Raw genomic sequence first — 22,897 nt, forward strand, 5'->3', positions numbered from 1 at the left:
TATCCATGTGAGATGTTTTAAAGAGGGCCTGAGCATACATCCTTGGGATAATAAGGCCTCTTTAAGGTGTCTTGAATTTGAAACACAGAAATTTAGTATCCAAAATAACTAGTCACTCAAGAAAATCTTGCCTTCTAGGAATTGAATCATTATATTTCTATTTTTGGTAAATTAAGTACCACCTTATGGAACCACAATGATGTGGTCTCAAACACACAAAATATTGTCAAAAGGGAATTGTATGAAGAACATTGTCTTTAGTTTTACCAAGATTCTACTTTTAATGATAGTGTGTGTGAGAGAGGGAGAGAGAGACATTCTCTCTCTCACAATAACTCTCTTAAAATGAGGGGTGTCAAACATATAGCCTTTGGGCCACATCTAGCCCACATGAAATATTCAGACTGTGTAGAAGTTAAGCTTTCATTTAAGAGAAATTTTTAGTCCTCATGGTTCCAAAGACTACCTTTCAAACATGAACAGACAGTAAGTGATGCAGTGATGTCTTTTGAAGGCTGCAGAAAGCCTGAAACAATGAGGTAGAAATTTCCCACCCCCCTCTTAATCTAATCGGTGCATTTGCTCTAAAGGTCCATGATGATGCTTCAACATTAACTATTTAATTGCTAACTATTTTAGCAAATAGAATGAAGGAAGAGGCTAACTGTGAAGACCCAGGGGAGCTGGGAGTTTCTGAAGGGAAAAAATGTAGAGTGGAGAAGAGAGGGGAGAGACAAAGGGCTTGTCCATACACAGTTTTAGTTGCAGCTGCAGGTCTAAACCTTTATGGTGATGTAACATTGTCCATACTAGGGGCTTGCATTAATTCTCCACTTCAGTTTTTGTTGCCAGTTTAGTTTAAGTCAGTACAAATACTATATAGAGAAGGCCAGAGAGAGAGGAGAGAGATTTTGAAAGGAGGGTGGGGAAGAGCAGGAATAAAAATGGTCATAAAGGTGTGGATATTTTTTCAAAGTGATATTGAATGTGACAATAAGGTACTTAACAAAAAATTGAAGATTTAGTTACTGCATAAAGGTCACATTCTCCATTTTTGTGCCAACTTCGCATTAAAATCAGCAGGAGTTCTGCAGTGGGATTGACTCCATAAATTATATCCCTGTTCACAGACCATAATTAAAATAAAATTGGCCTTCTGCATCAAATAAGTCTGACTTCCATAAATAACATAACATCTTGCCCTCTGTATTTAGTTTTCTGTGTGTTTGACTTAACTCGTAGAATCAATTCAGCCTTGGCATGTGAGGAAGCAACTCCCAGTGAACTCAAAAGGAGTTGCACCTCTTTAAACTAGGGATGATTTTTGTTTTTTAAGGCTAGATTTTGCAACCATTGCAAGTACTTTTTTACCTTTTATAGGAGATGCACAAAGAGTAACTTCAGGACTGAGCCCAAAATGTGTTTGAACCTAGGGTTGTACGTTTTCCTTCTGTGTTACTTAATTTCTCTTCCAACTCCCATAATAGTATTCGATTAAAAGGAAAAAGTGGGTGAGGGTGTATGTGTGGGTGAGAATTCCTTGAATTGTAAAACTTGCCACAAAAAGCTTGATTTATTGTGGCGAATGCACATTTTGAAAATGTTTTAATGAAGAGTTGCTATAAATGACTACTCATTTTTTTTATTTTATCTGTCTGTTGTATGAACACATAAGTCCCACATTGGTGAACTCCTCCTCATACGAGGAGTTCTAGTGAAGTAAGCGGTGCTCCATTTACAGCACTCCATTTGTGCAGTTCTTACTGTCAGGTTAGGACTGTAGAAATAAAAAAAAATGTAAATATAAAAAATTGTTACTTGAACCAGCCCACCATTTGCAGGTATCATGCCAAAGATCTATGTAAAATAATGGTACCTTATCTATGTATAGTATGCAGCCATTATGTGTTATTATGTGGGACTGGTAGCATGACCTAATAAGTTTGCCCCACACTTCCCTTAAGGCCCTGTTTTCAGTTACTTGTAATTTTTCCCAACTTCAGCTATTTAGCTAAAATTTTCCATGCCTGGTGTCTGTCTCAGGCTGGTGTTTTTTGGGGGGGAAATTTCAGCCAAAGCAGTTCAGACATTTCTGAGAATAACGCTAGGGCAAAATACACGGTTTTGCTCATGTTAAAAAAAAAAAAAAAATCTAGTGAGCGTATATTTGTAAAGCACAAAACACTCCCCTGCTTTGGAGCGGGGACTTGAAATTTGGGTGATGGTGGCCTTTCTGTCAGTGATATTTGTGGAATGGCACCTAAGACCACCTGAGTCTTGCCATTCCTTTGCTGTCAGCACATATCTGTGAAATCCACTGGCAAAAGGGGTATATCATTCCTCTCCAGTGCTGGTCCACAAAGAAGATGACATTGTACTACTGCTAAGTGGCAGAGGTCTGTGTGGTGGATCTAAAGGTTCCAACTTTGCCTATGACCCATATAGGTGCCAGTGTATATATGCCGTATTTTTTTTTCAATTTACTTTTTTTTTAAAAAAACCTTGGAAATAACATACAACAAAACATCCATACACTATTAAAACAATATGATTAAGGCTGCAAAGTCAAACACTCATATGTTAGGAGATTACAGAATTAAGGTTGCCTATGGAACCTTAATTTGTCCCCCTTGTGTGTATGCATTTTGAGACAGTCTTTAATTACATGATCACATATTATTTTTTTCTCAAAGGCCCCATGCCTTAGTGCACAGAATGGATGGTGGTCACTTAATGAGTAGCCGTTTAATGTTTTTTTTTTCTTCATTGTTAAATTTGTGGCCCCGGGCATTATTTGCTGTGCACGCCTGAAGACAGAATTATTCATTTTCTCATGGGCTTCTTATGGCAGTCATCACTATACCGCCTGAGTGCTTCACAAATATTTATGAATTCTACAATATACCTGTAAGATGAGGGTGCATTATTTATCACCATATTACAGATGAGCAGCTGTGGCCTAGAGAGATTAAGGTCAAAAGTTCTCACTAATTCTGGGTGTTCAGTTTGCAGGGTGGGTGATTTAAATTAGTGATTCAAATCACCAATTTTAACCATGATTTAAATCTGAAAACAGGAAATCAATTAAGTAGTTGATTTTAATCTTGTTTTGCATTTGTACTTTCTGGTTATTTTTCTAAAGAAAGGTTGATGGTCATCTGTTGGTGACCATTAAAACATGTTGATTTACAACTATGTAGAGCCTTTACACCAAATTTTTTCTTTTTGTTAACCAGGAGGGATACACTGTATCTATATGTATTTATTTAAGCAGTTGTATAGCTTAACCTACACTTCCTCAAATTCTCAATTTTTACATTTTTTATTATGTTGGAAAATGGTGAATGGTTAATTTTTACTTGTGTTTTCTGTCAAGATCTACTTGGATGGACATTAAATTTTTTTAATTAAATAAAACTACCTTAAATGTGCTGAATACATAAACCTTAAAGTATTTTGCATTTAACATTGATTTATTAAACAAAGGAGGTATTATCTGTAGTTAATGAATTGAACTGATTGTTTTCAGTCATGTCCTTCAAGATTTTAAAATTAGTAGTGCTCACACCCTATCATACATTGTTTTTATTCATACATTGGGAGAGGGAAAACAAGCTTTGTTGCTTTTTCAACTCCCAGGTGATTTTTTTTAACTTTGAATGAACTAGTAATTGAGAGCTGAATAACTGGCCTGATGAAAACAGTCTCTCTTCACCTGCAGAAGAGGCTACTGTTGTCAGAAGCTTACTTAGCACTTCAGCAAACTCTGATTCCAAGTGCTTAGTCCATGACTTCCATCAATTCTGTGGTTCTACTTTCTTCAAAACTTTGCAGCAAACGTATGGTTTTAATATTTTCTGTTTAGTTTAAATGATTTTAATAAGTGAAGGCCTTAACCTAGGTTGTCAATTTCAAATTTAATTTTAAATAGGTTTATTTTAAATAAAAAATATCCAGTTTAAATAAAAATCCAATTTTTAGGTTTTTTTTTTAATTTATTTTTAATCACCCTGAACTAGATGTTCTTTTTAAGCATTATTTACAAAAGGACAATATATGAATATACTGTAGGCATTCTGGCTTATGTTCAAATAGCCTTTTATTTTTGTAAATAGTCACATTTTAAACTAGCCATCTGACTGTGTATGAGGAGTCTTCAACAGCATCTCGAATACACTGTGCTGCAAGGTCTTGTGTGTCATGGGCCTGTCACATGTTTAAAGTAGACTACTACTATACAGACATATGTACTTCTCCATTAAAGAGTATGTAATATATTTAATTTTGTAATTGCTTAAAGAAAAGTGCTGACATACAGAAAAGGGCTGTTTTTGTTTGTTTTGTTTGTTTGTTTTTACTTTCTGGTGGTGCCACTTTGACCTTGAATTACCATCAATTTATTAACTTTATGAAGTGAGCCTAAAAGAGAAACAGTAATGCAAAGGTTTTTTTAAAAAAGTATTACAGTTGCTTTTTTTAAACATATCACTGTGGTGACTGACTCTTCAAAAATTGTCCCTTGTGTAGATTGTCACATTAGTTAAACTAGCAACTATCTCTTGTTAAAATATGTTCTTTCTAGTATGACTCCTCTTAACTATAGTCCAAATGTTACATTCTTGGTGGCGGTAGTAGCAACTTCTTTTCTCTCTCTATGTGTGTTTCTCGGCATCGCTAATGCAAAATCACACCTCCTGTTATTGGTGATGGGACCGTTGGAATTATGAAGTCAAATGAAGGCGCATTGTCTTATTTCTGATATCACAGCTACAGAATCAAATTTCATATTTGTTCTGCAAAACAGTAAACCCTAAGTATCTTGATTTCTACACAGCATGTGCTCTGGCACACTGCAGCTGATCACTATTTATTCTCTCTCTGTGAATAAGATGCCCCCAACCTCCCAGGAAAACATGAAAATATGAGCTTTACTTGGCTTACATTTTTTGTAAATGTTCTTCTACAAACTACTAGATTTTAAATATAAAGAATGCTCAGGCCATCAGTATTTTGTGGATATGAAGTTAAGCTCCCCCTCTTCTGAAGAGGGTAGATTTTAATTTGTGAGCTTTAATTTGTGAGAATAATTTTATTTTATTTATCCATAAACAAACAAAAGTACAGTGTGTTTCATCTTCAGGATCAGATGGCTGTTGTTCAGAGAAACCTTCAGATAGCAAACTCTGACTTTTGAATGATTAATTTTAAATATGATCTCCTGTGGCATCGTATGTAGCAAATTAGAGTTAATAGCAATATCAGTAAAGATTAGATGATTTTTTTTTTTGTTTCCTGGGATTTTCTGCTGATCTCAGTTGCACAGTGCATAGATATGCTTTTAGACAATTTAATAATTCTTACATAAAGGTTTTAAAATTGTAATTATAAAAATTATAGGGGCAGACTGTGTGCATTAGCCAAAGTAGATTGAGGTTGAGGTAAACTAGTGTAATGTGTTCTTCTCAACTCAAGTTCAATCCGTTTATGGAAAGCAGAGCCCACAGTCCTTGTAGCTGGATGAGCTGTGCTCAGCACAGGACCTGAGGTAGATAGGTAGAACTGCAGCTTATTGGCTCTGCCAGATTTAAAGGCTCACCCAACGTGGTTGGCTCCAAGAGAGGGTAAACAAAAAGGTTGCATATGTTTACCCAATCCTAGGGCCAGCCATTTTGGGTTCCAATGCAACTTAAAACAGTCCTATAGATTTCAGTAGATCTTTGTGTGGGCCTTTAAATTTGGCAGAGCCAGTCAACTGCAGTTCTCTGAAGTAGCCATTTAGTAACTTTCGGTTGCTGATACACCTTTCTGTCTTTCAACTGGTTAATTATCTCAAGTTTTCTCCCAGTTTTGCTTTTATTGCTGAAGAGATGGCATATTCTCCCAATGCCCTAAACACAGAGCTGTGAGAGAGAGTGAGTGGGTGCTATAGAGTTATCTATAATGGCTGTGCTACTCAGATTGCCCTCATGATAGGGGATTCCTTTTTTGGCTGGTGTGGCCAGCTTTACAGCCTCTGTACTATCACGTTGCAAAGGTACCATAGCAATTGCCTGGATCTAGCTCAGACAGTGTAGACTAGAACCACTTTTTGTGGTAACTTATGAACTTTTCATCCTACAATCTGTAACCGAACTTGCTATTTCTCTACTTTGGAGAAATAACCTATGAGCAATAATATGCATGTCATTTCTGGTGTGGTGTAAATTGTTGACTCATTATTTTAGAAACAGAACATTTAATTCAAGGCACATTATTTTAAAGGGAGACTCTATGTATTTCATCCAAATATATTTTTCTGATAAAATTAGGGCTATCAGTACTGGTACCTTGGCTGGCAAATGAGTTCCAATTTAAAAACAAAACCAAACCAATAAAACCCCAAAATAATCAACCTGTGGTCACTTTAAAAATTGAACAATACAGCATTGAGTTAAGTATTGCCCATATGAGCAAACATTTCTTTGTATCTGTTCTTGAAATATGTAGCATAACCGTCCCTGATGTAAAGCTCTCATGTCGAGCTCTACATGAGGGCAAATCTTGCTACTTTAAAGGAGAGTAGACAGTAGCTTACGCACCCACTTGACCAAAGACTGCAAAGACCCCAAATTAGAGGTGTAGATCTGCCTGCCTAAATAACTCCAAAAGACTGGAATAGGTGACGGAGGAACCTTAAATAAAAACATGCTCCCCTCTTAGTTACCAAGCTACTGTACTTACATTACGCATTGAAACATTCACAATCCTAATATGTTATACAACTTTATCTGAGCAATACATAATGTTGATAACTCTCTCATCCCCCACAAATTGGTGCATATCCTGTTTTGGCAGATTTCTGTCTTCCCACAAAAATGTTGAAGGGCTTTAAGCACAATGCAGCATAGTGGCTTTTCATCACCCAGATCTTACTCCTTGATTTTAAGTCTGTCTCTGACTTGTTCATGTTTTAGTTTATAATAACATTTATCAAGTCAAACTTAACTCTCTCTAAAGATGTTTTTTAAAATGCATAAATGCCAAATGTTTTCCTTACCAAAATTGGGTACAGAAATAAGTCTTAAAACTAACCTTTAAAACAAGACAGGGATAACTCCAGTGGAGAGCATCAGTTAAAGAACACTGAGCCATAGAATCTATCTGTGACAGTATAGACATGGCGCTCCTCCTTTCCTCTGATAGGCAGGCTCTCGCTTTCTGTCTGCAGACTGAATATGAACACAGCCCTTAGAATTACTTGTGCTCCATATACCTACATTTCTCAAGTAAAGCTCATACTTTCAGTGTTTTTTCTGTGATGGGTGTCCCAGTACATCATCTTTGTCAATAAAGCAGATTTTAAGGAGTTGTGTTTTACAATGCAGAGAGTGGAGGATGCTTTTTATACATTGGTGCGAGAGATTCGACAGTACAGAGTGAAAAAAATCAGCAAAGAAGAAAAGACTCCAGGGTGCGTGAAAATTAAAAAATGTCTTGTAATGTAACAGGGTAAGTTTTGTAATAGGGTAAGTTTTGCAAATTAATTTTGGGCAGAAAAGCTGATAATCAGTTTCATGTAAATTAGATATCTTACGGCTTCTCAGTCGTAATTATAGAATTTCAAAATATAATAAGTACAAAATTAATCTAACTTCTATTTTCCTTTTAACAACATTTAGTTTTGAGCTTTGGTTTTCTAGCAATAGAGTATTTTTTAAACAATACCTTAGCAGTTATTGGTCTGTTCTGTTTTGTGATTTTTGACAAATGGGTAGGAGGAGATCCATACTCTGACGTTGGGCAAACTACTTAATCTCCGTGCTTCCGTTGTCTATAAAATGGGTATCATGATATGTGCCAACTTAATGGGGAGAGTTGTGAGGAAAAATGTGTAGATTCCACAGTAGTGAAGGCCAGGGATAGATCTTCAAGTTGCTTTACAAATAGCTGATTCTCTCTTCAACTATCTACATTTTCAGATATAGAAACTGAAGTTAAATGCTTTGCTCAGTGTGACAGACAGATAGTATATACATAGGAATTAGAACACAGGAGTTCTTGGGTCCCAAGCCTGTCCTCAGAGCACCTGTCCTGCCTCACTTTCTGAGGTGAAATAATTCACTTTATCACTTTAGGAAATGCATCTGAATTTTTTCCTCCCCTATGTCATCAGATTTCATCAGACAAGTGATTTGGATGGGATGGGGGATGGGAGAGCGGGAAATGTCTTTGTTGTAAAAAAGAAGAGAAAAAGTTTTGTAATGAAATAAGAAAAAATACAAATGTAAGTACAATATATAGCTATATTAATCATATCATCGAACAGTGTTTAATATTTGCTGGTCTATGTTGTAAGAACTAAGAACCAAAGCAAAATGGGGAGAGAGAGAGATAACATTCAAGACATAGCATATCATCAAGAAGTAATGGATTCAGTCTGTTTCTAGAACTGTTTCACCAGACCCTCAAAAAAGCTGTCTGTACACATTGCCATTGTATTAGTTCTGTTGCTGTGGGTGCAGATCTTGGGTTATTCCTCCTCACTCACTTGGCAGGCCGGATGATGACCACTTTGTCCACTCTCGAGAACCCAACCTTTGTCTTCACCAGTTTGATTCTTGTCTCACTCAGAGCAGCATGCATGAAGGCAGTGGAGTCTGACTGTTACTTGTGTCCTAAGCAGTGAAAGCTAAGGAAAAAGAAACTCCACCTCAACTGTGGCTCTTGGCAGTTGTGCTTTGCCATTGGGATCATGAGCATTTTATCTGTCTTTTCCGAGGGAGGGGCGGGGGGAACTCCACAATCTCTTTGGAGTGAGTTTGTGGCTGAAGTGATGGCTATGAAAGACAAAACCAAGCTCCATAGAGGTTCTCTCCAAAATATTGGCATAATGAGACAGTGGCTGAGGGCAGTTCCTCTGGCTGTGATTGACAAAGCCAGCCCATCCAGTTCATGTACAGGGGAAAGAAGCCTTCCCTCAGATAGCCACGGACTTAGATGGAAGTAATACTTGAAGACTTCCTGAGGAAAGGGATATCAGGAAGTTCCCCAGTTCCTTTTCCTCTGGCCTGTAAAGTGTCTGAATGGGTCAATGAGCCATTTCTGGCTACTAAATCTTACTGGGGGGCTTTGAACTCCTCTCAGAGTTCCTATAAAGGCTTTGAGGAAGGTTCCCTAAGGGTCAGTACTGGTCTCTTAGTAAAAGTCTCTTCATTGCTTGGCACTGTCCTTTCTCAAACACCTATAAAGGCTTTGGTGGGTCACTGTTCAGAGAAGGGAGAAGTATCTTATGACTTAGTGTCTGAGTTGACCCCCAGCCCCTGCTAAGGAGTTACGTCTTTAAAGAGGATTGAAAATAACATGGTTGTGTGGGTTTTATTCACTTTGTTCAGGATTCCCTTCTAGTCCATCCATCAGTCTAGCAGATCATGCAGACTGATCATGCATCGCTCCTCACACCTGAATTTTTGCTAAATCTGCACAGGCCATATATGCTCCCAGAAGATTTGAGGGATAAATGGCTCTCCTCACCTAGACTGGATTCTGCAATTATGCCTTGCTCAAAAACGATGTCATTCTTTGTATTAAATTTGGAGTTTACTGCTAGAAAGTTCCATACAGATTTGTTTCCAGATGAGTTATTTGCTGGCTGTTGGAGTTACAATATGAGGTTTTCTATTCTTCCCTTCTCAGGAAGATTTTAAAAATATCGATAAGGTTGGGCTGCTGCAGCATGTCTGGTGAAGAGCGCTCTCCCGTCAGCATAAAAAACTCACGTCCATGAGCGGGAGAAGTTCTTCTGTCGGTGTAACTTACGTCGTTTGGGAGGGGGTGGAATATTCACACCTCTGAGCGACATAAATTTTGCTCACATAGGCTTAGTGCCTTTAGCTGAGAATAGCCTGAATGCTGTTCCTCAGGACTCCCTTAGATATTCCACTAATGTGGTCTGCTCCTCCCCAGTGGCTCAATGGGCATTATGGATTTAGCCATGATGTGGGACAATAGCTTATCCAAGCTCTATGTGATAGCTGTTCACTTCAAACTGGTTAGACTTCCCCCCCCCCCCTTTTTAAAAGAAACATATTCAGTTGTATTTTCCTAAGCCTTTTCTTCAGGGAGCAGTAGTCATGCCTTTGCACTTAGGATACAGGAGAGAGAGAGACTGGAGATTATTTCCTAAATATAAGCTTAGTTCTGGTATTTTGGAAAGGGGCAGCTTTCTTTTGTGCATGTACCTGGAAGTAGACCCACGCCTTCCTTCTCCGCCCTAAGCAAAGATTTTGGGCTGTGTTGATCTTTTCTGTCTGTGGACTTGCTTGGGAAAGAGGCTAGAATCTCATTTTCTTTGCTTCCCACTGAGAATCTCCTCGGACTCTTGGATTTCCATTTCCATTTGTCTTGAGGGTATCATTTCTCTCTTCACTTGCTTCCCAGAATAGTAGTCTTCCCCCAGATCAGGAGAAACCTTTTGACAAATTTCTGGATGCCTAGTTCTATCCTCCCTAATGCTTAGAGTATAAATTGCCTGAGAGGCAAGCCTGTTTGGTTTGAGGAGCTCCTAGGATGCCAGCTCAGTTCAGGGAAACATGATCATTAAGTGAAAATAACTTCCACGTATATTATGCCCTTGAGGTGTGATCAGTCATGTTAACAATCTTAGCATTTAGAAGGCTAAGCTGGAGAAAACGTGCTCATAAATCTGATGGCACATCAGTAGCTGAATACCTGAATCATCATGGTGGCACAAATAACCCACCCGGCTAAGAGGCTGCCCTTTCTTAGAGTATGTCTACATGGCAAAATCAACATCCCCCTCCAACCCCCCCCACCCCCCCGGAAGAGAGTCTCAGAGCCTGGCTCTACAGACTCTTACTATGGCACTAAAATAGCTATATTGACATTTGGGCTCAGGCTTTCAAGCCCAGGTAGGGGTGGTGGGTTTCAGTCTGCACAGCTATTTTTAGTGCTGTAGCCAAAGCCCTGAGAGCCCAAATCTGTAGACCCAGGCTGAGACTTGCTGCTGTGTGGGTTATGTTTTGTTTTTTTTTGCTGGACAGACATACCCATATTCTCCTCTCAGTAAGACTCCACTTATTCTGGGACAGCTTAACTGTACAGCAGACCGGCTAAGCAGATCCAAGGAGAATGATCCGCAAAGACTGAAGCCTTTCAGCAGATATCCAGAACCTTGGGAAAACTCACAATAGAACTGTTTGCAACTAATTGCAACGTCAAGTGCTTTCTTTCTTGTCAACCAACCAAGCCCAGCAATGTTGGTACCAGAATACATTTGTTATTTCATGAAACTTGTCCTGGTTTATGTATTTTTTCATTCATATTGTATGTATGAGGTTTGGTATGCCTACCTGCTGATGCTGTCCTGAAAGATAAAATTCCTTTGGTGTTATGCCATAAAGCAGGAGACGCCTACGTGCATCTGGCTGACTTTGTCTGTGACAAATGAACAAAACGTTTTAACTAATGTAAAACCTACAAAGGATACCTTACTTGAAAATGTTAGTCAGTAGCATTCTTTTACAGTTGATTGCCTATCTGAGCATAAAGTTAACTGTAAATTAGGCAGTGAGATGACACAGTGATGGTCTTATTAAAAATGCAAATATAGAAGCTTTGTTTGAACTTAATCTTTTAAGGGGTTCATTAATTTTCAGGCTGTAAACAAAGTTGTTTTATGGCCTTCCCACCCAACTCCAAAGATGTGCAAATTTGCAAGCCAGTAATGATGATTGCATGGTAATTGTAGTGTATACTTCAAACATGGAAGGGGGACACAATTAGACCCTTCTTTTTGTATTATAAGTTGATTTAGGGCCTCTTTAAAAAAACAAACAAACCAAAACCAAAGTTTAGTGGTAGAATCCAGTTGATAGGAAAAGGAGCGTTTTGATATTGAGCTACTTAACAGTTAAACTACTTTGTCATTTTCTGAGTATGAATGCAGGATAGAAGCTGATATATGATCCTACACTGGGCTCTCTGATTGTGAATTAAGTTGTCTCCCTTCTGGAGTATGGCCAATAGGAAGCCTTCCAAACTGACTGTTTTTAATTTTAAAATAGGACTTAAGCTGAATAGAGCACTAAATGGATTTTCTCACGGTTGAACTGAATAAGGTGACTGCTGCTTAGTTGTATATCTATCAAAAACACTTCAAGACTATCATCCTTCTTGTTTTAATCATACACGATTGTATTTTGCACATATATTTTTTAGACCAGGGTCCTGGATGATGCTGTGTGGCAGAATTCTAACAGATTTGTACATAAATCCAGCAATCCTTCCCAGTGTTGAAATCTTTAGAGATGAATATTTTGTAATACTTCTTTAAAAATCCAATGTTTCATTAAAACAGTAAGCTAAATAAAGTAAAACTATATACTGAAGGTGACTGAAGAAAAGGCAGCAATATCTAATGCCACCTTTTAAGACACAGGTTAGAGCGAGAATTCCAAAACCCAGTACACAGAGAGATTTCAGTAGGAGGCCAGAGAGGCTGTGTGATTTGTGGAAATAGTTGCATGCTCCCATATGCAATATTCTGTTAGCCAGACTTATGGGGCTCCTCCTTAGCTGTTCTTGTAATATCGTCAAGTGTATCCGTGTTGCATATGTATAACCTGAAATTTCTCAGACATTAAAGGATAGAGATATGTGCAAATGCCTGATTTTAATTCATAAATTTTGCCAGCACATTTGAGGAGATCTGCTGAGAAAGTGGCTTAGTGTCACTCTTTATTCGAGGAGTCTTGTGTAAAGCAGGACTTTGGATAACTTTCCCCTTCAACTCTAGGACAGTGTGCTGCAACCCAAATTTTGAAATAATGTTCCTTATCTACAGGTAACTAAAGTAAGTGTCTGGGGTTAAATGAAAGGTAAAATAAGGCTTCAAGTTAATTTTTAATTTATGGTTCTTTATTTTATTTTCACCTTTAAAAGATTCTTGAACTGAGTCTTGATACAGTGTGCCCAATTATCAGCCAGTAGGTGCTTTAAAGAGAATTTACAGCAGAACCAAAATCAGTTTAATGCAAATATTCTCTTAACTGTTTAAGATTTGATCTGCAAAACAAAGGATTCAATACTGTAAGCTGACGTGCCATACTTAAGTCTCCCCCTAGTGTATAGGTTTTGTAATACACACTATGTAAAATTATCCTGTTTTGCAATATCTGCAGGAGGCACAGTAGAATGAATTTCAGCCTTAACTATGAATCTCCTTACTTTCTTTGAGGTTAAGGTCCTTAATATTGTTTGAATATCACTTTTTTATGGGTTAATTTCTGTGTATTTATTTTAACAATAGTTTAAAAGAAAGTGGGTGGAATATTTTTGTGGAAGTTTCAGTGTTTTGTTACACTTTGCATTTAGCACTTTTCATCTGTGAGGATCTTAGACCCTCTACAAATATTAATGACTTCCTCTGTGAGGAAGATGGTATTCCTTACATTTTACTGATGTGGAAACTGAGGCACTGAGTGGTCATCTTGCTCCGGCTCAAGGGTGTAGTTTGTGGGAAAGTGGCATGTAGAGCTCTTGATGCCAATCCAGCACTCTAACCATGAGATTATCCTTTGGCCCTTTGCAGCGAACTGTAATACATATTTTGCTCTGTTGGTTAATGGAGACTTAATAATGTAGTATGTACGTTTTAAAATTGCATATCCTGCTACAGCACCATTGTATCTTGTCTAGATACAGATTATTTCCCTAGATATAGGTTATTATGGATTCATATTGTGCCATTATTCTGACTGTCTTTCATACTTGTAAGTCAGATATTAACATTTGTCCGAGTTTTACAACAGAACAGTACTAATTCTCACTCATTAATGAGATCGTTTGATTTCTGATTTTTTAAAAAGTGAACAAACATTTAAAAAACTAGGGTACTGCACAACATAATATACTATTTTCACTTTATTTTGACCATTACAGTTTATTTTGTATTTGGAATAGTTCATAGTGTACTAGTAAATGTACTTAAGTAGGCTGAAACATCATTAGAGCACTCTGCTGTGAAAACCCTGAGAAGTAGGGAAAAATAGCCAATGTTTGTGTGAATTGGTGAGGTACAGACTGGCTAGGATTCTATTCTAGTTAACGATCCTCTCATAGAAGTATGCAGGTACTGAAGCTGTTACAATGTATTGTAAATGCACATTTGTTTGAAGGAACTATTTGCTTTTTGAGATAGATCTCTTTAAATGGCATATCCTTCAAACTTTCCCTATAGTTAAATCAACTCAAACATATACACTTCTATATTTGAATAAAACTGTAATTAAGCACGGGTACTATTTTTAAGGGGCCCAGTCTACTCCTATTGGTATCAATGGGAGGGCTTTTTAGCTGTTGCCTTCAGTGGGAGGAGGAACTTGCAGTGTGCATGTTTGTTGCCCTTTATTTGCGGCTTGCAATTTAGGATGTAAGGGTCTACAGCTGATGATAAAGAACTTCTTTCAGCTCCAGTGGTGGTAGTCTTTGTTTTAGCTGTACGGCTTGATTTTTGGACCCACTTCTGCAGATGTGTGGCTTATTACTCCTGGTATAGCAGTATTTTACACCCACATTGTACATGTGTAAATTCATAAAAAACAATGCAGTGGAGAATTGGGCTTCAGTTTCTTGTGTAGCAAATGAAAATGTGTATATTACAAAAACAAACAAAAAAACCCCACACTAACCTGGTAACTTCCAAAAATGAAAAGGTTTCCAAAAACCAGTGAAGGTTGCTGAGTGACAACATATGTGCCTGTTGTTGTATTTATAGAACCCAAACACCTAAAAGTACAGAAATTAATAATTAAATAAATCTACAGTTTGATTATAAAAAATATGCATACTTCATCACAACACCCAATATACATATTCTTACTAAACTGCAACATTAATATGAACCTGCAATGTTCAGATGAAAACAAACACTACCCAAATTAGTACATAAATCATGTTAATTTGGTCTTATAGCCACATATGTTTCTTTTCAGGGTGTCGATGATGCTTTCTATACATTAGTTCGAGAAATCCGAAAACATAAAGAGAAGATGAGCAAAGATGGTAAAAAGAAGAAAAAGAAGACAAAGACAAAGTGTATAATTATGTAAATACAATTTATCCTTTATTCTTAAGGCATACTTAAGAAAGTGATTTTTTTGTACATTACACTAAATTATTAGCATCTGATTTAGCATTACTTAATTTTCTTTCTGCTTCATGAACCTGAATGCTTGTTTTACATGACAGTGGAAGCTTTATTCCTCTTAAGTGCCAGTATTCCCTGAGTGTTGGTTCTTGAACTAGCAATGCCCGTGGAAGAAAAACAAATAAACCCTGAGAATTTTCTTAGGATTTTTTGGTGCATGCAAAGCTGCTAACTTCCTATTTTTCTTACCAATTGTGAACTTTAGTTCTGTGTGCAAACAAAATAATGAAAATGCTCCACAGGCTCTTATATCGTTACTGTGGTTTTTTATCTGGTTGGATAAAAGGACTAGTTAGCGTAAGAAATTTTTATTTCCGACTTGTTTTCTTTTATTCTAGACTGACTGCAATATTGAGAGACCAGAAGCCTTTATAGTCTTCCTATAGATTCTGCTTCTAGGCATCTAGTCTTGTAGCATTTCAGATCAACTTCAATGAATGTAAAGATATAACTTTCACAAAGTTTTTCACTGCAATTTGTCATGGTCACTCCTTAAATACTATATTTTTTCTATAAAAAAAGAAAAATTAAAAAAAGACAATAATGCACATCTGGCAATGGAAAAAGTAAAAGTTCTAATTAAATTGATTTGCTATTGTAATGCTTTTCTTAAGACTTTCACTAACTTTTTGTGTCAGGAGACCCAAGGTTAAATCCTGGCTCCACTGAAGTAACTGGCAAACTTCTTGGTTTGAACACTGGCCTGCTAAACCCAAGGTTGTGAGTTCAGTCCTTGAGGGGACCATTTAGGGATCTGGGGAAAAAATTGAGGGTTGGTCCTGCTTTGAGCAGGGGGTTGGACTAGATGACCTCCTAAGGTCCCTTCCAACTCTGATATTCTGTGATCTGTGAAAGTAGTTTCAGTAGAGTCAGGATTTCACCGTCAGTGTCACTACTAAGAAATACTGGAAAGCCTTAACAAATGAGTAATTCAGACACTTACAAAAGTTAATTCATACGTTGATTCAGAGTTTAATCCTAAGAATGAGGTCAGGACCTCTAGCTTTATAGATGTCAGAACCATTTTTTCAAGAGTGGCATTAAATATTTCCAAATGCCCATTTTGTGTATAATAGGGGAGGCATTTTAAAGTCCAGTAACCTCTTTAGATTCAGTAATGGCACTTGAATTCAGCTGCTTCATACAGATTAGCTGGAAATCCACTATGCCATAAATATGGGGATGATGGAGAATTTTCACAAACATTCAGTAGGCATAGCTGATATTATGGTTTCCAGAGCCAATGTTGTTTTGTGTTCTGCTGTGATTTTTGTGAAATACTAATTTTGTTTCACAGATTAAATGGTTGTTTAGTGGCACAAAATGTCAAGATTGTCACACATTGAAACCAGGTTTTCAGTGTTGTTGTTCCCAGAGTAATTAAGTTTTCTTGTGATTTTTCTGATTGGAGTTAATCCATTATTTTGAAGAAGCTTTTATTTGCAGTATAGCAATAGTTTGGTTAGTCTGCACCAAAGTGAGAGCCAGTTATCTAGTGTTGCCAACTCTTGTGATTTTTATCGTGAATTTAGTAAATGTGATGTCTGGAGTTGAGTTTTTACATGAGAATCTTAGCTTGCTTTTTTCATGTGTCTAGCCCTCATAGTTGCAGGGAAGAGCTTGAAAATGTGACTCAACTGTATGCTAAATGATTGAACAGCAGAAGGCAAATAATACACAATATTGGTCTTTAAAACCTTGTGATTTGTTGGGGCCTGATTCATGAGTTTTCAATGGTCATGATAGGTAAAACTGTTATTCGCAAGTTAGCCTGAAACTTTTAAACAGAGTTTTTCACAGAGTAGGATTTTCATGTAGCAGCGTACACATGTACAATATCAAAGGTACAACTACATGTGCAAGATGACCTCTTATTTCTACACAGGAAGCAGTAGTGGCCATATTTGAAGGAGAGCTGCAATGGTGGCTAGGGGTGTAATAAACATACTACCTGTATTGCTGCATGACCCTTAAATTTTGTGTGGCTGGGAAAGCATTTTTGAATTTTTTAAAAATTCTTTCCCGAGCTGCAGGATATACTTCATGCATATGGCCAAAAAGCAAAAAAAAAAAAAAAAAAAAAAAAAAAATACTGAAAGGTGGTGGTGGGAGAACATAATGTTACATCCTAATTTAGGACCAATAGGAAGTGGGAACAAATCCCTGTAGATGTTGTAAACAGCAAGTGTTTTATTTGCTACTTCTAAGTTTAAAACATCTTGAGGTTGAGATTTTGTTGGTTAATTGCATATTTTTAGACACTACTATCAACGTATTGGAAGAATGTAGCAGAAGTGGATAGTGTAACTTGAACAAACAGAAGAAATAAAATCTTAAGACTCATGGCTTTTTGTAACTGAGTCACACTGCATGCAAATTTAGGGCTCATCTAGACAGTTTTTATCCATTTAACTAAATTGGTAGAAAAACTGATTTTGCTAAAATTGGTGCAGCTTGCAAATGTGGATGCAATTATCAGTATAAATTTATACCAAGATAGCTTATTTTAATAAATTTAATCTTTAAACTACCAATTCATTTGAATAGATATTAAAACTGTTTAGACCAGTCTTTGTGATCTAACTTTCACAAAATACGCTCATCCTTGCCACTGTTGTGCAGTTTTGTCTTAATATTTGTAGAGACTTGGTGAGGCATGTTGAATTGCAGCTTGCACAAGTTGATCTAATAATTATTCTGTCTTTCCCTATTTGAAATGCTTTCCAAGAACATATCCAGATGCTATCTTTTTCTGATAGTGACTATTAAATGAACATGTGAATTCACTTACTACATTAATACATTAGATTTCCAATGCCTGATAGTAGCTTTATGTAAATTTTGGTAAACACCTTTTTTTTTTTTTTTTTTTTTAAAAAAAAAGGTCATCCGTTAACTGAAAGCTGAAATTTTACTGTTTTGATTTTTTTTTTAACCTATACAGTGTCCTACAATCTTGGTTGGCTGAGATTATGTAAAAAAAAAAAATTCACCATATAAAATGCTCTTACTGTAATAGTATTTCTCTAATAGGTAAGCTGCTACATAAACTTCCATTCTTTTGTCAGTACTATCAAGCAATACAACTGTTTCCTTCTAAGGCCATCAAGCTGTGGCTCTTTTTGTAAAGTCTACATAAAGCTACATAGGCAGTAATATTTCCTAACATTTCCTAATAATTCCACTGTCTTGTGTTTTCATGTTGAAAATACTTCTGCTTTTTCCTCTTGAGTGCCAACTTCTTACTAGAACAATTTCTTAATGTAATATGTTTACCTGGAATGTATTTTAACTATTTTTGTATAGTGTAAACTGAAACATGCACATTTTGTACATTGTGCTTATTTTGATGTGGAACATATGCAGTGTGATCCAGTTTTCCCATCATTTGGTTGCGTGACCTATGAATATTGGTCAAACCAGACTTTAAATTAAAAGAATGACCACTGTTTAAACTTTTTAATGTTTTATAGGAGTATGTGCTGTGAGGTGATCTGAAATTTGTCATTTTTTGTCAAATTGTACTGCTCCTATTTATTGTAATGTAATAAAAATAGTTATTGTGAACTTTTGTTGGTATTTAATTTATTGCTCCTTCCAATAAATGTAATGCTAATCTCTATAATTAGTTAAGTACCCCATGAACTTCATTTATTTGGCAGCCCCTCTCAATTTCTCTTGCTGTTTTGATTGCCCATCAACTTTTGTGAAAACCTCCCACCCCCCATGACTCTTTCCTTTGTGAAAGCTAGTGGCACCTTAGAGACTAACCAACTAACACGGCTGCTACTCTGAAACCTGTCATTATGCAAGGCACTGCATTTAGCCATATGGAGTGGAAATCTATCAACTATGCTCAAATAAACTGGTCAGTCTCTAAGGTGCCACTAGTCCTCCTTTTCTTTTTGCGAATACAGACTAACATGGCTGCTACTCTGAAATTTGTGAAAGCTGTAATGAATAAATTTGGGCAAAACATTCTAGGACACTGGTCCAGGTCTTTGTTGCTCATGTATTACTATAAGACCCTATTTTCAGTTGCTTGTAACTTTGCCAAATAATTTGGGCTGAAATTTTCCATGCTGGGTGTCTGCTGCTGCTTATTATTTATTTAGTAACTCTAGCCAAAATGGTTCAGCTGTTTGAGAATGAAGCTAGGGAAAAGTACATTGTTTTGCCCAAGTTTAAACATTTCTAGCAACCTTTTCTCTGAACTGTATTAGTGACCCTGTGCTTTGGAGGAGGGACTAGAAATTTGGCAGAGGTGGTCTCTGCCAGAGGTGCTTGTTTTGCTCCTATCCCAGTGAAAATCTGCCCAAATGTGGCCAGATTCTAAGCCTTTGGGGAAAAAAAATCACAATTCACACATGCACAGACTTGCTAGAGCTTTGTGGCTATATTCCCTGAAGATTCTGACCACACTTGGTGTGCTCCAACCAGTGGCTGGGCAGGACTTTCCCTGCAATTGGATTTCTGGGCTGTTGCTAGCTTGGCACCAGAACTGAGAGCATGAAGCCCCTTTTCTGTGCTCTCGCTGTTGCCTGATTCAAATGCAGAGGGACAGAGTAGTTTTGGATTGGGATTGGGGGAGGGAAGATGGGACAGGGAATTGGAGGGGATGTGGAGGGGGAAAGACTGGGCCTGGTTGGACAAGGAGAATGGCGCTGGGGAGTGAATTGAGGGGAAGGAGGCCTGGAAGCCAGCGGACGGAAGGTAGAGTTAGCTCAGATGAAGAGCTGAGGAGTGGAGGGAGAGACTGGAACTGAACAACTCTGATGGCGATGGCGGCGGGGTGTGTGATGAAGATCCGGGGTGTGTGAGGAGAATTGGGACTTACTGAACAAAGAAAGTAGCGAAAAGGAGCCCCGGGGGAGAGGGGCAGGACACTAAGATTGGACAAGGAGTTTGGGAACCAGTTGGGACTAGCTGGGCAAGGAAACTGGGACTGAGATAAGAAGCTTGAGGAGGGGAGACTGGGAGGAGGAGTCAGAGGTGGGTAAGAGACCGGGCTAGAGCAGGTTGGAGGGGACTGAACAGGAGTCAAACTTGGGGAGAATGTGCAGAAGTCTGTACCCAGTCCCCTTCACATCATGGAATGGAACTGAAGATTCCTGTCTCACCATTCGTCTATTTTCAGCAGATATCTATGAAAGCCACTCAGTCTCTCACCCCTCTGGTCTCCAGAGAGGGTGATAAGGGATCTAAATGGATCTGACCCTGCTGATGATGCATGTTTGTGTCAGTGATGCCAAGTGGTATACTTTTTTTTTTTCAGTTTTCTAAAAAAAACCAACCCCTAGGAAATTACACACACACACCTTTATATTAAAAACATTATCAATGTAAAGTCAAACACTCAGAAATGAGGAAGTGATGGTAGAGTTCAGGTTGTATATGTATTATGATAGTCCTTAATTACATGATCACATACCACTATTTTTCCACCGGACTCGTACGCAGGATGTATCTGCTCTGGGGATGAATTAGGGTTGTGTAGTAAAAGACTAGGACCTCTGATTCTTTTGTTACAGAAGTCAGAAGGTGTATAGTGAATGAGACAGGGGATTACAAGAAAAGAGAGGATGGCCTCATAGATGACACAGTTGAATGGTGCCCTTAATAACTGGATTCTATTTCTGTTTCTGCCACACTTACCATGTGATGCTAGTCAAGTGACTTAACACATTTTTCACAGGTGGTCCCTAACACTGTGTTCCTCATTTCCTGGGTGCCTGACTTGAGACCCTGGGGTCTGATCTGTAGAAGTGCTAACTCCTGCCAGCTGTAACTAAGTCAAGGGGAGCTGTGCTTCAAATACATAATGTGGTACTTAATGCTAAGTAGTCCAATAATGAGTTTTAAATCCCATCCTACAAGTCTCAAACTGAGCACCTGAAATTAGTAGATACTAACAATAAGATGCAGGGCCCTTTCTTCCTGTAAGAAGATCACATGCAATTTCTTCACTTTCATTTTTCCTTTGTGTATTTTAATCTTGTGACTTTGCTGCTTGCTTTTGAAGTTTCTGCAAAGACCTTTCTAAATGATGGGTTGAGAACTAGTAATGTTGAGGAACAGAGGAATCTGGAGTAACTGATGTGGATATTGTTCCATGAGTGTGTCTGCTTATTGAGGTGCCCTTTTTTTAGAGGTGGAATGTTTCATGGCATCACTTTCAAACATGTCCTTTCCATGTTAGCTCAACTGAATTGGCTTAACTCCCTTCTACCAAGTGTAACCTGCAAGAAAGTCTGGAATAATTCTGAGATGCAAACTGCCCCATTCAACTTGGTGAGGTATTAACTCAGATGCTCAGGGGTAATGAATTAAATATCAACATTAATGTCATTCTTAATGTAAGAAAGAAGAGAACAGAATCACAGATCTGTGCAGCTTACTATGAGCAATGTCTCATTTTGCTGCCACAAGGGGTGGCCTGAGAGAGAGGCTGCTCCTTTCCCCTGCTAACTCAGGCTCTTCAGCCTTAACAGCTCTTATTCAAGTCCCCATGAGACCTTGTCTTCACTAAAGGGGAAAAAAATAGATGTTCATAACTCATGTTAGCTAACATGGTAAAATCTTAAAGACGACGAGGCAGGGACAAAATGGTATATTACACAATTTGTTTCAGTAACCCCTAAGTCAATCATGTAAATATTGTGGCTATACCAGCAAAGCCACTGAAGTAGTGCACTTAAATCTAATTTAAAAAGCTAGTTTCACTTTAACTCCTCTTCCTGTGATGTTAAATGGAACCGAAGAACATACCACTATTCTATGCAAAGCCAGTTAGGGCACAAGTTTGTATCAGCGATGCTGGCACAGTTTCAGGAATAGGGGCCATGATTTAAGTGCTATACCAGGAGCACAGAACATGATTTCTCAGCATTGGAACAGCAAAACTTTACAAAAAAATAGAATAGTATTTTTCACAGCAGACTAGAACTAGAGGGGATCACACTCTGAGTGTGAATACTTAGCCAACGTTTCTCTAAATCATCTTCCATACAGTGATATTTTTCTTAGAACTGAGAGAGGTTAAAGCCTCAGCCAACTTACCAAAAGGAATACTACACAGCCAATCTCCACTAAATTTTTTTTAAAAGTAATTGGACTTTTGAAATGGTTTTCATTTGTGGTGAGTAGGAAACAATATGTAAGATTTTAATCTCAAAGGACAGAAGAAAATGATATTTAGAAATTTGGGTCAATGTTAAACACTTAACTTTTTTCATATGACATATTAGGGCTGTCAAACAATCACGATTAATCACACTTAAAACAATAGAATACCATTTATTTAAATATTTTTGGGTGTTTTCTACATTTTCAAATATTGATTTCAATTACAACAATACAAACTGTACAGTGCTCACTTGTTTTTTTTACAGTGCAAGTACTTGTAATTAAAAATAGTATTTTTCAATTCACCTAATACAAGTACTGTAGTGCAAACTCTTTATCATGAAAGTTGAACTTACAAATGTAGATGTACAAAAATAAGGCATTCAAAAATAAAACAATGTAAAATTTTAGAGCCTGCAAGTCCACTCAGTCCTACTTCTTGTTCAGCCAGTCGCTCAGACAAACCAGTTTATATTTATGGGAGATGCTGCTGCCTGCTTCTTGTTTACAATGTCACCTGAAAGTGAGACCAGGCATTTTCATGGCACTATTGTAGCCAGTGTCGCA

At 37.5% G+C, this 22,897-nt stretch overlaps 1 protein-coding gene and 1 long non-coding RNA gene across 5 annotated transcripts in view; one reads left to right on the top strand and one right to left on the bottom strand.

The window, feature by feature from the left end:
* The window catches only part of LOC311519986 (GTPase KRas), a 101,295-nt gene that overhangs the window by 24,395 nt on the left and 54,003 nt on the right, over positions 1 to 22,897 (top strand). For 2 of the 4 annotated variants that reach the window (XM_084627140.1, XM_084627138.1), the window contains exons 5-6: positions 7,365 to 7,488; positions 14,991 to 15,086. The exons of 1 other annotated variant lie outside the window; for it this stretch is intronic. In XM_084627140.1, the coding sequence (XP_084483266.1) occupies positions 7,365 to 7,484 (120 nt within the window). In that variant the 3' untranslated portion in view covers positions 7,485 to 7,488; positions 14,991 to 15,086. Of the gene's footprint in view, positions 1 to 7,364; positions 7,489 to 14,990; positions 18,054 to 22,897 lie in introns of those variants that run through there. One more of the 4 variants, XM_084627139.1, reaches the window with a different exon arrangement.
* On the bottom strand, positions 9 to 22,222 carry LOC311520040. Its single transcript, XR_014711453.1, has 5 exons — positions 21,604 to 22,222; positions 14,688 to 14,784; positions 11,349 to 11,433; positions 7,072 to 7,208; positions 9 to 1,777 (listed from the first exon to the last, which is right to left on the bottom strand). It is a non-coding gene; the product is annotated as an uncharacterized lncRNA (long non-coding RNA).

This window comes from Lepidochelys olivacea (assembly GCF_965140295.1).
Source record: "Lepidochelys olivacea isolate rLepOli2 genome assembly, chromosome: 1".
NCBI classification, from domain to species: Eukaryota; Metazoa; Chordata; order Testudines; family Cheloniidae; genus Lepidochelys; species Lepidochelys olivacea.